The sequence below is a fragment of the Myotis daubentonii genome, chromosome 9 (genome assembly GCF_963259705.1).
Source record: "Myotis daubentonii chromosome 9, mMyoDau2.1, whole genome shotgun sequence".
Taxonomy (NCBI): domain Eukaryota; kingdom Metazoa; phylum Chordata; class Mammalia; order Chiroptera; family Vespertilionidae; genus Myotis; species Myotis daubentonii.
This window is the reverse complement of record NC_081848.1, coordinates 17,511,153-17,527,986: the sequence shown is the minus strand read 5'-3', so window position 1 is coordinate 17,527,986 and position 16,834 is coordinate 17,511,153. Positions and strand designations below refer to the sequence as shown.

The window sequence follows — 16,834 nt, the reverse complement described above, 5'->3', positions numbered from 1 at the left end:
AGTCGGGACACTCGTAAGTCAAGGCCCCACTGTATAGAAAGATGGATGTACTCAGCTTAATAAAAGCATAACATTATCTTTTTTTTTTTCTGGTTTAGACAAACAAGTCTATATTTTCTTTATTTTGGGGGGGGGGTATTACAAAGGTTTACCTTTATTAATTTCTTTTTATTCCATTTTTTATTGTTTTATTGCTTAAAGTATTATAAAGAGTATAACATTATCTTTTTGTTTACATTGAAAAACTAACATAAAAGAAAAAAATGATGATGCAATATAGAGAACTGAATGTGAGAAGCATGGAGAGTTGTAAGGTTAAGTCATACCTGATAAAGTCTGATCATGTGAGGATGGTATCACATTATCATTATTTGTGCTTCTCAGTAGGTTTTCTCAAGATTCACTGCATCCAGCTGAGATTTATCTATAATTTTTATCGCCACCTGCATCCTATATAAAAATAAATACAATTAGTATAGGATAGTTAACATTTTCCAGTTAGAATCTTTTTTATTTTTATTGATTTTAGAGAGGAGGGGAGAGGGAGAGAGAGATAGAAACATCAAAGATGAAAGAGAATCATAGATCGGCTGCCTTTTGCACACCCCCTACTAGCGATCAAGCCTGCAACCGCAACCCGGGCATATGCCCTTGACCAGAATAGAACCTGGGACCCTTCAGTCTGCAGGCTGACACTATCCACTGAGCCAAATCGGCTAGGGCTCCAATTAGAATCTTTTTAATAAATGACATCTGAGACTTTGCCTGTAGGTTTGTTCCTATGACAATGATGATAGCTAAATTAAATTCAATGCTCATTCATTCAACAAATATTTCTTAAACATCTACCACATGTAAGACAGTGTGGTAGATTTTGTTTGGGAGTGTCTTCAGTGTGCTATGAAGAATAACCCAGCAAAGTTACTTTAATAAAACAATTTTCTCTTTCAATACAAATGTAGTGCCTTTATACTCCATTTATAAATTAAAGAAATAAAATCTCAGCAGTTTCAGCTAGTTATCATTCCACCAAAAAGCATTTATAAATGGTCAGCCAAGTAGAAGGCAATTTCTATTGTATTGAAATAAAAATTTTCTAGAAAAGCAAGTGATATGTTCCAAAGACTATAGACCTGGCTTTCTAGCAAAAAGCTAAATATAAAGTATCAAAATCCATCTCCATGAAACCATGCTCATTTGATTAAACTTTGTTTTAAAAATCAAAGTGCAAAAACTCAAATGTTACTAAATTTTGGCTTTCTTAAAATGTGATCTCTTCCTGTCATAATTAAATAGGAACCCAAACCACTCCAAGGTTGATAATTTGAAGGAGCGGCATTTGAAGATGAATAGCTAAGACATCAGACGTCAACAATCATGTACTTTTCCCATGTAACCAAAAAAACCAAAAACCTATTTTTAAAAATTAGTAAATATTTGGTTAGGAAATAAGCCATTCTGACTTAAGTAAAATTTTCTGATAATTAGCACCCAAATGCAATTATAAGTTCTGAAAAAACTCTAAAATGTACTTCATAATTCTATGTACGTATTCTGAACATAATTCAGTTTTATGCTGTTTCAGGGTAATTTTTAATACCAGTTGTTAAAAATATATATGTGCTATAACAGTGCAAGACCCGTAAAAGGTATCCAAGAAAATTGGTCTCAGCTTGTCAATTCCCTCACACTCCTGTTTATACAATGAGTTGTTCATTCTTTCCATCCAGCTACTCTGTCCTTTACTATTAACGCTACTGCAAGGTTTACTTCTTACCTTTCTACGTATTTCTAATTTACTGTCACAGCTTGTTTCCTGATTTGAATTACTTGTAACCCATACACGAACTCAAGTTCCCAAGGGAAATCAGATTACTAAATTCCCCTTACCTCCTCCCTTCCACTCTCTCTAAAAATCAATGGGGAAAAAATATCCTTACTCCTCCAGTAAGGATTTAAAGAGCGAAAAAAAAGCTCAGAGTAGATTAAGCAATCTCACTCTAGTCACATTATTTATCATTACAAATTTAATCTAAATTGCTAACAGAAATTTTTTTAAAATATATTTTTATTGATTTCAGAGAGGAAGGGAGAGGGAAGGAGAGGGAAACATCAATGATGAGAATCATTGATTGGCCGCCTCCTGCACGCCCCCTACTGGGGAACGAGCCCGAAACCTGGGCATGCGTCCCAGATGGGAATCAAACCCGCAACCCCTCAGTCCGCAAGCCGAGGCTCTATCCACCGAGCCAAACCAGCTAGGGCCTAACAGAAATTTTAAGAGAGAAATCTGTGACTTTGGTCCTGATGCTAAAAATTGTCATATTTGGGTTACTTCAGGATCCATAAGGGAGGGCAAAAAGTGATGAGGATGCAATGACATATACCCCTTTCTTTTTGGAAATGGACTCCATACGAAAACAAACAACAACAACATCAACAAAGCAAAAAACACAGTTAAGCCAACTTCTAAGAAAAATCACCTAGGTTTTCCAATGCCCTTTACCTTACACTGCCATTCTGAAAAATAAAAAGGTCCTATGTTATTCCATATTCAAACTCTAGTACATCCACCCTAATATGGGGAAACACTTAAAAGGATAGAAACTGGAAAAAACTAAACTGAAAAAAAGAATGCGATTCCAGAACAATACCATGGGCAAAAACACCAGGTTTTATTCTATAGAACAGTCTGTTCCCACCGTTTTTTCTAACGTATTTAATTTGCATGCCTTGAAATAGAGACCCTGAGGCCGCAGGAGCTTGGAAGGAAGGGGACGGTTAGGTAAGAACAGAGACTTGTGAGGAAATGTGTGCGGTGCATTGGAATGTGCAATGGGGGGTGGGGGACGCGTGTTGAATCCACCGCCCGGAAGCAGCGGAGGCTTTGCAAGTGCAGAGCGGAGTGTCCAGCGGCGCAGGGAACGCGTGTGCACAGCCAGGAGGCACACGTGTAGAGCGACAGCCGGGGATAAGCAGGGCCCAGGCACCAACCGTGCAAATGCGGAGGTGACCATTGTCACCAGTTGCACTGCCTGGAGCAGCGGTTCTCAACCTGTGGGTCGTGACCCCTTTGGCGGCCCAACGACCTTTTCACAGGGGTCGCCTAAGACCATCCTGCATAGCAGATATTTACATGACGATTCATAACAGTAGCAACATTACAGCTATGAAGTAGCAACGAAAATAATTTTATGGTTGGGTCACAACATGAGGAACTGTATTTAAAGGGCCAGAAGGTTGAGAACCACTGGCTGGAGCGCTAGATCAAAGCCAGCCTGCCACCAAATCAGAGACACTGTCGGGCAACAGGAGGGAGAGATGACAGCGGCCATCCGGGCATTCTCGGCCACCGGGGTCCCTTCCTCGCGGGGCCGTGGGGACGCCGAGGTCACGGGGACGCGCGATGCCCCGTCTCCGGAGTCCGAGCGCGGGCGTCCCCTCCTCGGGCCTGGCGGCGCCCCTCACCTCTGGACGAGGTTCCGCGAGGCCACCGCGGGTGGCGCAGGGAAGGCTAGGCCCCGGCTGGTCGGGTTTCCAATGGGCCGACACTCGGTCCAAGTGACCCGGCCCCAACCCCGACCCCCTTGGCGCTCACCGACCGCCTGCACCTCCTGGGTCCTCAGTCCCAGGCCCACTCGCCTCAGCTGGTGACCCGGCCTCTGGGATCTCCCCAGGCCCCGCTGCAGCCGCCCCTCTCGGAAAACAGCTCCTCTCCCGAACCCTCGCCTCGTACGCCGCCGCCGAGCCGGGCCGCACCTGCGTCTCGGTGATCCGATGCCGCCCCAGCTTCACCACGGCGAACTTGCCCTTGCCCAGCGTGCCCTCCATGCCCGGACCGGACCGGCTGCAAGTGCCTCGGGCCATCCGCCACGACCTCCGGGGCCCCGCGTCCCCACACGGCGAACTGGAGCGCGGGCGTCGCGGCTGAGCTCTGGCGACAGCAGCACGGCTCGCTCCTCCGTTGGATGCCGCCAGCCGAGCGCGCGCCGTCGCTTACGTACGTCGACGTCAGGGCTTGGGGGCGGGGCCTGGACTGGATTGGTCAGCGTGGGACAGCGCCGACTTGAGTAGCAGGAGGGAGGGAAGGAGAGAAGATGGGCGGGGCCTGGGCAGAGCTTTCCTTCCCCGCTCGGCGCTCTCAGCTCTCCGGCTGCCAGGGGCAGGGGTGCCCCTTGGGTCCCCAGTTCCTCAGCCTCCCAGAGGAAGGCCAAGAGCGAGTCCTGGAGGGCGGAGCGGAGGGGTGCCGGGACCTGGCGCGGGCCTGCGGTCTCCGACCCCAGCTCCCGGGTTCTCCGCCCACGCCGGCCCTTCCCGCCAAAAGCTCACCTGTGACTATGCTGTGTCCCACTTTTGGCTGGGGCAGGGAACTGTGGCTGGGCAATGCATTGCTCACAGGCTCGTTGTGTTTTTTGTTGTTGTTGTTGTTGTTTCGTTTTGTTTCCTCATTTAGTTACAAATCCGTTCACATTTTGATGTCTCCGAGGAGTTACTCTGACAGCAGCGTGGCTGCTTATAGATTAATAGAATGTTAGCGTTGAAGAGACCCTAGAGATCTCTTATTGCAGGGATCTGTATCCTCAACTGGACTTCTGAGCCTCAACCTTCCCCTAAAACGTATGCACATTTTTGCTTATTAGAGTTTGTCTCGGGCATTGGGACTATAGCTTTTATCAGATTCCCAAAAGTGTTGGTAACCCAGAAAAGATCAAGAAATCAAGCCCCAAGGAATGAAGGTAGCTTCCTAGGTCACTCAGGCAATGCTAGAGTTAGGGTTACAAATCACACCAGTCTTCCATATGCTGACCCAAGGAAAAGGTACAGTTATTTTAATACTAGAGGCCCGGTGCATGAAATTCATGCATGGAGGGGGAGTGTGTCCCTCAGCCTGGCCTGCACCCTCTCCAATATGGGACCACTGGCTCCTAACTGCTTGCCTGCCTGCCTGATTGCCCCTAACCACTTCTGCCTGCCTGATCACCCCCTAACTGCTCCCCTGCCAGCCTGATCACCCCCTAACCGCTCCCCTGCCAGCCCAATCGCCCACAACTGACCTCCCCTGCCTACGCGATCGGCCACAACTGACTTCCCCTGCCAGCCCGATAGCCCACAATTGCCCTCTGCTGATGGCCTGATTGCCCCCAACTGCCATCCCCTGCCATGACTTGCCTCTTATGCTGGGAACCGCCTCCTCCATGCCATGGAGACCTGCAGGACCACCAGGTCTCACTGCGTGGAGCAGCCACCAGGCCCTGCCTCCGCTGTACCCGCAGCCATCTTGTGGTGGCCATCTTGTTACAACATCACGCGAGGGCATCTCACGAGGGCATGGGGCCACGTAGGCTTTTATAGGATTCCCCTCTTCCCAATACATTTCATTAGTTAATCATAATTATGGTAAATGTTCTAAAACGAAAGTACAGTGTGCTTTGAGGTTATATAACATGGGGTCTTGCTCTAGTCTGTAGCATGGGGGGTAAGAAATTTTCCATAGGAAGTAATATTTAAGGTGAGAGCTGATAAGTCAGTGGGAATAGGCCAGGGAATGAGATGTGGGGAGAGCCTTATCAGTGTAAATAAAAAGCTGTTTCAATATCTTGAGGTGGGAAGAATCTGGAAATGTTCCAACTGAACAGTAACAATGGAGGTACAAGGATGGGCTGAAGGGGTAATATGCTAGGACCGTATTACATAAGGTCCCAGATGTACTAAATCATAAAGTGCATTTTATCTCATTAGACTTGAAACGGGCAAAGTTGACATGACTGTTGTTGTTAGCCCATAAGCATTAATAAGAATTATAGTATTATATGGATGTTTGATTCTATACAGTGAAATTTGAAAATTGAAAGATTTTATTTGTCTAAAATGTTTCTTCCCACAGCCTCCTACTTCTTTCCTACAAAGCCTTATTCCTTTGGATTAAATAAAGAAACATGACAGCCTTCCAAGAACCACTATAAAAATGCACTTTGGTTAACTGATGAGAATCCTTAGGCTTCATGATAGAGCTAATTAGGTATTTGCATAGGGAAAAGCATCAATGGATGCAATTGCAAGAAGGCAAAGGATAGCACAGAGACCTTCGGCTGATGATAGGGAAGGGAGGCCAGGTAGCTAGGCACTGTAATGGAGATTTTGAATCTTGGTTTGTCCTGGTGCAACTATGGTCCCAGGAGATACCTGTTTCACAGTTTCTTCTAATGTCACACCTCCAGTTTTTGCCAAGATAGAGAATTACCAGGGAATGGCTGCTGACCCCAAATTCAATCTTGGAGAAACTATATAGGAAAACCATCATGAACTGGGAAATAATGGGAAAGAAGAAAAACAAAACAGGAAAATCCCTGGGCTACACTGAAGCCATTTTCGAACGTGTGTGTGTGTGTGTGTGTGTGTGTGTGTGTGTGCGGGTGTGTATTTAGTCCATGACTGTTCCATCACACATGTAGGTTTGTGTGTCACCAGCACAGTCAATATAGTGAACATATGGTGCTATGAGGTTCTCATGCTTCCCACTCACCCCTGCCCTCAACTCCTGGAAACCACTAATGTATTCCCCATTTCTATCATTCTGTCATTTCAAGAACATTGTATCAATGGAATCAGACAGTATATAACCTTTAGGGACTGACTCTTTTCACTCAGCATAATTCTCTGGCAATCCACCCAAGTTGTTGTGGGTATTAGCAGTGGATTCTTTTTATGGCTGAATGGTGTTCCATGGTATGAGTGCCCCACGGTGGGCTTATGGAAAGGGGTTTGTTTCCAGGTTTCTTGGCTCTTACAAATAAAGGTGCAATGAACATTCCTGTACAGGTTTTTATGTGCACATAAATTGTCATTTCTCTGGGATAAATGCTCAAGAGTGTCCTTGCTGGGTCCTCTGGTTAGTTTAATAAGAAACTTATGAGTGCTTAGCTTTATAAGAAACTGCCAAACTATTGCAGTCGCTGTACCACTTTATATTCCCACCACCATGTACTGTGACCCACACCTGCCTCCTCACCGGGGTTTGGTGTTGTCACTATACTTATCAACTCAGACTCATGTGTCAATGGCGTTTCATTGTGGTTTTAATGTGAATCTTCCGAAGGCGAGTGACATTGAACATCTTCGCACATTTACTTGGAATCTGTGTCTCTTCAGTAAAATGCCAGCTACTGTCTCTATTTTCTAATACAGGTTTTTTTATTGTTGAGTTTGAGAGTTCTTTATACATATTAATTCTTTGTAGAATTTGTGTTTTGCAAATCTTTTCTCCACACTGTACCTTGTCTTTTAATCTTCTAAACAGGGTCTTTTGCAGAACAAATTTAGATAATTTTGATGAGGTTCAATTTCTCATCTTTTAATCTATGGATTGTCTTTTGGCATCAAATCTAAGAATTTCTTGCCCTAGATCCTGAAGATATTCTCCTATATTTTTTCCTAACATGTTTATAGTTTTACTTTCTCCATTTTAATCTGTGATCCATGTGAGTTCATTTTTGTATACAATGTGTTATTTAGGTCCGGGTTCGAGGTTCACTTTTTGCCTATTGTTGTGCAGTTGCTCCCGCACCATTTGTTGAAAAGATTCTCCTTCCGCCAGTGAATTGCTTGTGCATCCTTGTCAAAAATCACTGGGGCATGTGAGGGTGGGTCTATTTCTGGATTCTCTATGCTGTTCCATTGAGATATACTACACTGTAATTAGTAATGTTCTGCTACTACCACACTGCAATATTAAATGTTTTATTCGTTAAATTTATGAAAGGGAATGGACACAGACACCCTTACTATGTTTATACTTACTATTTTGAAATAATTATAAGTTCACAAGAAGTTGCAAAAACAATACAGAGGTCCTGTATCTCCATAACCCGACCTTCTCCAGTGGAAGAGTAGGACTGTAGTGCATTATGAAACCAGGACTAAGTAGATTACAGACTTTATTAGGTTTTTCACCAGTTTTTGCATCTACTCATGTGAGATCATTTCATCAATGAGATATCAATTTTAATAATGTACAGTATTTAACACAGTATATCCAAATATATTACCATTTCAGCATATATTAATATAAAAATTATTAATGCAATATTTTCTATTTTTTATTTGTACTAAATTTTCCAAACCTGGTGGTATTTTGCACTTCAGTTCTGTGTACTATTCTGCTATTATTTATTAAATATTTGTCTTTAAAATTTGAATCACTTATAAACTCACTTATATAAATTACTTCAGAAGTTATTGTATATCCCTGCCATCAGTGAAAAATCAATATGACTTATCATAAATAAGACAAAACTATACAAATAAACAGAATATGGAAACATGATTAATTCCATTCTGTGGCATTCTGCCTAAGGCCTACTTTCTCTTTGTTAAAACAGGAGATTAGAAAGTGCAAAAAGTCTGCATATCATGTCCCTTTTTGTGTTAAAAGAAGAAATATTAATATATACAGAGGTGGGACAGAGAAAGATGCTACCTATCCCCAAATGTAACTTTTTTGCTAGTTTTGACTCTGGAATGAGGTAATTTTTTTACATACTTTAAAGCAATTTATTTAAAAAGAAATAAAAAATAAATAGAAACATTTGAAACTAATAGTAAGTGAAGTTGGTGACATAACCACACAAGAAAAATAATATTTCAAATGACATAATCTTATATGGTCTGTCCTTGATGGGTTGTGGCCAAAGGGCACAAGACCACGAATAATCTTTTGAGATGTAATGTGGAGACTTTTCCTTAGTAGCTGATGTGTAGTTAATCTTTGACCAACATGGGTTTGAAGTGTGTAGGTCCAGTTATACATGGATTTTTTCAATAAATATGTACAGTATTCTAAGTGTATTTATTTTATGACTAGAGGCCTGGTGCACAAAAATTTGTGCACTCGGGGGGGGGGGGGTCCCTCAGCCCTGCCAGTGCCCTCTCACAGTCTGGGACCCCTCGGGAGATAACGACCTGCTGGCTTAGGCCTGCTCCCGGGTGGCAGAGGGCAGGCCCAATCCCTAGGTGCAGCCCCTGGTCGGGCTCAGAGCAGGGCCTATTGGGGAGTTGGGGCGCCGCCCCGTCATGCACAGAGCAGGGCAGATTGGGAGGTTGTGATGCCACCCTCAGTCATGCTCAGGGTAGGGCCAATTGGGGGGTTCGGGCATCGTCCCCTGTTACACTCAAGGCAGGGTCGATGGGGAGGTTGCAGCACCACCCTCTGTCACGCACAGAGCAGGGCCGATCAGGGGGTTGGGGCGCCGCCACTCTCACACTCAGGGCAGGGGAGGTTATGGCTCTACCCCGTCACACACAGAGCAGGGCCCGTGGGGGGGGGGGTGGGGGTGGGATTGGGGAGCTCCCCCCTATCAGGCACAGAGCAGGGCTGCTCAGGGGGTTGGGGCCCCGCCCCTTGTCACACACAGAGCCGCAGGGCAATAAGGGGGTTTGGCCGCTGCCCCCTGTCACACTGATCCCGGTGCCTGGAGGCATATTACCTTTTTACTATATAGGGTAGAGGCCTGGTGCATGGGTGGGGCTGGCTGGTTTGCCCTGAAGGGTGTCCTGGATCAAGGTGGGGGTCCCCACTGGGGTGCCTGGCCAGTCTGGGTGAGGGGCTGAGGGCTGTTTTCAGGCTGGGGGTGACTGAAGCTCCCAACCGCTCCTTTTTTTCTTTTTTTTTTTTTTATTCTGGGCCAGATTTACCTTGAGGCTTGGCTCCAGCTCTTAGGCCTCCGGCTGAAAGTAGGTTTCTGGCCTTTGCTTACAATGTTGCGAATCTGCTAACTGAAGTCCGGTGGTATTTGTTACAATGTTTCTTAAACTGCCCGCTCAGAGGCCTGCAGCCGCAGGCTGGGAACATTGGTTTCCTCCAACGATCCTCCGTCACTGAGGCAAGCAAGCCTCATGTTAGTTTAAAGCTGCCTGGCTGCTGGCTGCCATCTTGGCTGACAGTTAATTTGCATATCTCGCTGATCAGCCAATGAAAAGGGTAGCGGTTGTACACCACTACCATGTTTCTCTTTTATTAGTGTAGATTTTCTCACTAACATCTCCTCTAGCTTACCTTATTTTAAGAATACAGTATATAAAGCACAAAATAATTTAATCATCTGTTTGTGTTATCAGTAAGGCTTCTGGTCAACACTAGGCTACTCCTAGGAAAGCTTCGGGGGAATCAAAGTTATACTTGTATTTTTGACCCCTTCCCCATGTTCTTCAAGGGTCAGCTGTACATATAACAACTTTTGAAAATTGTTCCATAATAGTCAACCACTCAGAAAACTATGCTTTGTTTACCCATGCTCTGGTGGACACCTGCCCAGGAACGCAAAGTATTTTGGGAAAGAAGAGCCCCCCCTCTCTGCGTGCCCTGGGGACACCACTCCGGAATGCAGAGCGTTTGAGGAATGCAGGGCTCCACTCTGCACTTGCAGGGGTCCACCCCTGCCCAGGATCTCTAAGGGTCCTGGAAAGCAGAGCTGGGCTCTGCCCATGCGCTGCTCTCCTGACAGCTGCCCAGCGCTAGCAAAGATTTCAGAAACCAAAGCGCTTCCTTTGGCACCTGCGCTGTAGAGAGCAGCCCAAGGCGGATCCTGGAAAACTGCCACGTGTGTGTGGACAGCTGGGTCCTGCTCCCCTTGACAGATCCCTTCCCCTCTTTAGCGCTGCACAGGCGCTTCCCCTGGGCCTGCAGGGCCGCCAGGGAGCAGGGGCCTCTGCCTGTCACTGTGCTCATGGCCATCAAGCCCACACCCCAGCCCGCAGCCGACCAGAACCACAGGAGAGACCTGGACGACCTGCACCTTTACTGGCCTGGGTCCTCGCGTGTCCCATGCGCGTGCCCCTCCCCCAGAATTGTAGTGCGCACTCCTTCCTCGAGCCCCTGTCGCATGTTCCCAGTGTTCCCCAGCAACAGGCTTAACTGTTAGCTCTTGGCTTTAGACAGTTTTGGCTGCTGAAGCTGCTCACTGATTCTCTGTTAGAGGCCAGACCTGTCCCAAGCGCCCAATGGGCGGTTTCCTGGCCAGGCTCTGGCGCCGCCCCCCGCCCAGGGCGCCTGGGCCTGCCCTCCCAGTGCCCTTAGCTGTGCCCAGGCCAGCTGTGCATATGCCTCCCTGGCTCTGGGGCCCTGATGGCTCTGGGGAAGCCAGGTCTGCCTTTAGGCCCGTGGGGGCTCAGCGGGGCGTCCCTCCCCTGGTACCCAGGCCCGGGCCCCTGCGGAGAATCGTCTTCTCTCAGGTGCCAGCAGGCACCAGGCGCAGGAGACCCCAGGCCTTCGCGATGAGCTCCTGCACCACTAGAAATGCCATCACCAGCTCCTACAGCTCCACCGGAGGTTTCCCTTGGGTGCAGAGCAGGAGGGTGTCCACCTGCGCATGCAGACAGCGCAGCTCTGCTTTCCACAAGCCCACCTGCCCCGCCAGACGGCGCCCGGGGCCCTTAAAGGCAGGGAGCCAGCAGGGCCCGCAAGTTCCCAACTCAGCTCCCCTGCTGGCCCAGAGGGAGAGGCAGCAGGGACAGCACCCAGATGGCAGCAGCGGGCAGAAAGGATCCCTGAGGAACCGCTCACCGGCCCGTGACAGTTCCAGGCCGCCCCTACGCAAGGTGGCTCTGCTGCCACACAGGCGGGGGGAGCCTCTGAGGCTGCCATCACCTCCTCACCTGAGCTTCCGGGTCACAGCCAAGGACCTGGACGCGGAGAAGAGAGCCGTGCTCCAGAGAATCCACGCTGCTCTGTGGGGTGAGACTGAGGCCATCTCAGGCTGCTGTGCTCCAGACCCTGGGTGTCCTTCCCTCCTCCCTGCTGCCAGCACTGCGCCTGTCACCATTGCCAGTCCCCCTCGCTCCCCCAGCCTGCCAGTGCCTTCTGCAGGCAGCGCCTGCTCCTCCACCAGCACATCCACAGGCTTGGCTCGCCAGCCTGCCTCTGACACAGAGGTCACCCCCATGGAAACCACCCCACCTATCTGTGCTCAGGTGTCCAGGGCGCCCCCTGGCTCTCCTGGTGGAAATCAGGCAGGCCCAGCCCCAGCCCAGGCCCTGACCTCTGCTCCAGGCCAGCCAGCCTTGGGCAGCACCACGCAGGCCCCTTTTGGGGCCTCAGTATCCACAGCTTCCACCTTGAGTACCCATGCCAGCACCAGGCCAGCCTTTGCTTCCACCCCAGGTGTAGGCCCCTCTGGCTCAGCCACTGTCAGCTCTGGGGGAAGTTTGGGCAGGAACACCCGAAAGCGCAAGCACTCTCACAGGGATGCTGCCATAGTGACCAGCACCAAGGGCCCCAGCACCCCCTCTGGCCCTGCCACTCTCAGCTCTGGCGGGGCTTTGGGCAGGAATACCCGAAAGCGCTCTCACCAGGATGCTGCCATGAGGACCCACACCGAGGGCCCCAGAGCTAAGAAACCCATGAAGTCCTGTCCTCAGAGATACACCCAAGCAGGGCCATCTGTCTTCCAGCCCAGGGCCCAGCACCAGGGCCAGCTGGGCGGCCCCTAGTGGGTCGTCCGTTGGCTCCCACCCCAGCAGCACGCCCCTCTGCTGTGGGCACAGCAAGGAACATTCTTGCTGTTAGGGGCCAGCTATGGCTTGGCCACAAAATGGTTGGGCCATCAAGGGAGTTCTTACTGAAGCACTAAGCCAGGGGTGGGCAAACTTTTTGACTCCAGGGCCACAATGGATTCTTAAACTAGACCGAGCGCCAGAACAAAAGCATGGATGGAGTGTTTGTGTGAACTAATATAAATTCAAAGTAAATATCGTTACATAAAAGGGTACTGTCTTTTTTTTTTTTTTTTTTTTTTTTTTAGTTTTATTCATTTCAAACTGGCCCGCAGGCTGTAGTTTGCCCATGGCTGCACTAAGCCCTTTGTTTGAGCCCCAAAGCAGGGCCTTTGGGCTGAGAGGTGTCTTGGAGACAATCCTGAAAACTGAGAGGGTCATGGCACAGGCTTTGTTCACTGGCCAGAGAATGGAGAAGAGGGGGTTGGAACTCTGAAATCTTGTTGTATATTCAAGAGGAGGCTAGAAATGAAGCAGTGCTCCAGGCAAATTAGAAGGAGGACACTTCCTGGTCTTTCTGGGGAGGGGGTGGCAGTTTCCCCCCCGAATCAGGGATCCACATCTTTTCTTTCCATTCATGGATCCCTTTGGTCGTTGTCATGCTGACTGCCAATGGTCCTGGAGCTGCTGGGTGTGTCAGGGAGCACAGAGATTGGATTATAATGAGGGGTGAGATCCTTTGGGGGTCAGCTCCCTGCCATGTGGGCTGAAACAGGTTGAAGCTGGTCTTTATGGCTCACCCACCACAGGCTACTTCCTGCCTGAGACAAACAGCTCTGCTGTGCAGGGTGCCTTGCAGCTGCTGAGAAACACAGTGCTGTGACCAGTACTGAGCCCTCGGGCGGCATCACTGCTCAAGGTCAGACAGCACTGGCTCTGGCCCTGCGGTTTGGGGTTTGAGCAGCACCTGTGGGCTTTGGAGCTGAGCCCCTACCCCAGATGTTTGCTGCACAGTTGGAGACCTCAGCACTACAGTGGAAACAAGTGGGGTTCCCTGCGCCAGCCACTATGAGAGAAGCTGAAGTCTGCATGCCTGCAGCCCCCACACCAGGACACCCCAAAGGTGAGCAGAGGCCCTGCACTGAGAACGCCCAGGTGCTTGGAGGGACTATTGCCCCCTCCCCCGCCATGTCTCACCTTTGAGGCCGCAGGGAAGCAGAGCTCCCTTATTTCCATTCAATGGCCCAGCACCACTGCCAGGAAGGGCTGCCTGTAATGGGGTGTTTGTCCTGACTCCATCCCCAGCGGCTCCCCCTCTGTGGTGGGCACAGTGAGAAGAGCCTTGCCATCAGGGCCCCTCATCGACTGTCCAGGACTTGGTTGGACAGAAAACCATAGCCCATCAACTGGTTTATTTTCCTCCCTTTCGGCTTCCACTCCCCTCAGGTCGAACAGACAAAGGCTGGCCTAAAACACAGCCTCCTCCAGAATCACCCTGTCACCACCTTCTTCCCAGTCGGCCAGTCGGGACCATGTTTGATCCTCCTGCACAGGCAGTAGAACTCTAGCCCTGACCTCTGCCCCCTGGAAGCAAACTGGGTGCCCATTGATACAACAGCCCATGCCTAGCCCTGACCTGCAGTTTTCCCCAAAGATGGGTGGAATGAGGCTATTGTCCAATCCCTGTGTTCAGAGGCCTCAAGACAATAGACAAGAGGCTCAGAGTGCTTCCCTTTGTTATTCCTGTGATGCTGTCACAACTGTGTGATTCTGGGCGCCCCTGGAATCCCAGATGCCTGTGTGAGTGAAACTCTAACTGAGTGGGGTGCTGGGGAACATGGGCAGGACACGGCCTGCTAACCCTTCTGTCCCTGCAGTGGCTGTGGGAGCTGCATCCTGCATGGATTTGGCTGGCTTCCTGCTCGGCAACAAGATCATGGCTCTTCATGAAGGTGGGCAAGAGCTTCCGCCCTGTTGTGGGTCCAAGCCTGAAGGTCCAGGACCCAGAGCAGCTGAAGTTGAACACGTGAGTTCAGAGCACGGGGTACAGACTGAGGTAGTCCATGCTCCTCCCTGTGCCCTGTGAGAGCACGTGCCTCTCAGCAATCTCTCTCTGCTCTCCTTTCTGCTCCTCAGACCCACAGACTCTTTTCCACCCCAGGGCCTGTGCACATCCTACCCCTGGCTTTATCCCTCATCTTCCATGTCTGGTTCCTTGTAATACTCAGGTCTCCCCCTTGCTAATTGTAAATTCCAACCCTCACCCAATTTCTCTTTCATATCACCTTGTTGATTTTCTTCACAACTGTTATCACCAGCTGTAATTATTCATGTATTTGTTATATTAACATTTACTGACTGTTGTCTGTCTCCTGTTTTGACTGAACTCCATGAGGACAGGCAAGGACATCTGTGTTATTCCCCATTAAGGACCCAGTGTCTGGAAGAGCCTAGCATCAGGTAAATGCCCGCAAAACAAGTGTTGAGTGGGTCAGTGCATTCTGTGAGCCAAGCCCTCTTCTAAATGCAGCAAGACCAACATTTCATAGACCCATAAGGGCACCCAGTTACAACTCACATAGAGGCAACCACTAAAGGGGAGAAGTGGCTTCACAAGCTCCTCTTGGTGGCTGCGTGTGTGTGTTGGGGGGAGGCTCACGGCCTGAGTGTTTGTACAGAAGAGCCTCCCGCCAGCGTCACCCCTAGAGTTCTGACTGCACAGCCACACCTCCAACCCAGAGGCTGGTCAGGGATGGAAACAAGTTGCAACTCCAGTTGGTGTAGCTGGCTGCCAGGAGGACCATGTTGGGAAGGATTCTGCAGCTGTGATTGGGCTTCTTGGGAAAGAGTGCATGGATTGATTAGCCATGTCTGCACCAGGCAAGGGAAGGGAGAGCGTCATGCCTGCCATGGGTTTACCACCTCTGCCATGGGTGATCACTCCCCTTTCCTGGAGGAAAAAAGGCCTTTTCCTTGACCTTTATGCCCTGCCTGCCTAGCCTGCTGGCCAGAAATAGATGATGGGCAGGGCTCTGGATTTGGCCTTCGGTATCTGAATCCTCAGCCACGTGATCTTCACCCGCCTCTGCTCAATTTCCAGGTATTGCTGATAACTTCTAAAAGGAATGGGTTTTAATAGGCTTCCATAATCCTGGGTGTGCCTTGTTAATGGAGAATTTAGAGATGCCCATGCTAAGTGGTAAATGAGAGCCATTCATTCATTCATGCAACCCCTCATTTATGAACGTCCTTTATGCCGGGCACTGTGCTGAGCCCTGGAGATACAGACATGAAGAGGAACCATTCTTGCCCTGTGGTGCACTCTCAGGGAATATTATATTTTTAAACAATCATTTAATTGCTTAGTCCATGTCTCTAAGGTCACAGTGTGGAGGGGAAGTCAGAAAAGTGAGCAGGATGTTATACTGCAGAGTCGGATGGGGCACAGAGGAGGGGCCCCTCCACCACCTCTGGCTGGTCTGAGAGGGCTTCCTGCAGGAGGGGTGTCCTTGTTGAGAAATCAAATGTTAAAAGGGTTAAGCCTTGGAATGGGGTGGGAGGAAAAGCAGGAATGAGCAGCAGCTCAGGGAAACTGCTGAGATGAAAGACCAGCAGCCACAGGGATCTGCAGATTTCTCTGTGTGACTAGATCATGGGTCAGAAAGGGCAGTGATAAGGGGATGGATGGAGTGGTGATTGGGAAAAAGGTCATGAACGCCTTGCCTGTCATGTTAAGCTTGCTTCTGAAAGTTAGTCAGGAGTTTATAATCCAAGACTCTTCTTGGACAACACTTCTTCCCAATAGAGATAGGTACATACATAGATAGAGTGAGTGAGTGATAGAATACTATCAATATGAGATGAGATTCTGGCTTACCCATCAACAATATATATATAATTGTATTTTACCACATCTTCACACTCACTGGTATTATTGTGTGTCTTTTATTTTAACTCTTATGCATTTTCCAGGAGCAAAAAGTTTGTTTTGGTTGCTACTTCTTTTTCCTAGAGAAGCTGAACTTCTTCCTATTTGCATTTTGGTCCCATTGGATTTTCCTTTTTGTGACTATCTTACTCCTTCTTTACTGGTCTCAAAGGCAAAACCAGATTCAGGCCTCCAACAGAATGTGGGGTCCCATTCAGTCTGTCTGGTTCTAAATCCTATAACTTCCACCCTGGTAAATTTAGCACCTTAAAATGCTGGGGTTCTTGTCCCAGCATCAAGAAGGGTTCAGGAACCTGGAGAAGGCTGTGTGTAGATTTTAAATAAGAGTCCAGAGACGAAATAAAATTTTGAAAGGCATTTGGGGGTCAGAGGAGCTTAGCTAAAGGATCTAAGATCCAA

The 16,834-nt window shown here is 48.7% G+C and overlaps 1 protein-coding gene across 2 annotated transcripts in view; it reads right to left on the bottom strand.

Moving 5' to 3' along the window:
• DCUN1D5 (defective in cullin neddylation 1 domain containing 5) overlaps window positions 1-3,973 on the bottom strand; it is a 78,230-nt gene extending 74,257 nt beyond the window's left edge. The window contains exons 1-2 of one of the 2 annotated variants that reach the window (XM_059708036.1): window positions 3,760-3,973; window positions 327-450 (exon numbers count right to left, since the gene is read on the bottom strand). In XM_059708036.1, the coding sequence (XP_059564019.1) occupies window positions 327-344 (18 nt within the window). In that variant the 5' untranslated portion in view covers window positions 345-450; window positions 3,760-3,973. Of the gene's footprint in view, window positions 1-326; window positions 451-3,759 lie in introns of those variants that run through there. The other variant, XM_059708037.1, reaches the window with a different exon arrangement.
• Between the last annotated feature and the right edge of the window lie 12,861 nt (window positions 3,974-16,834).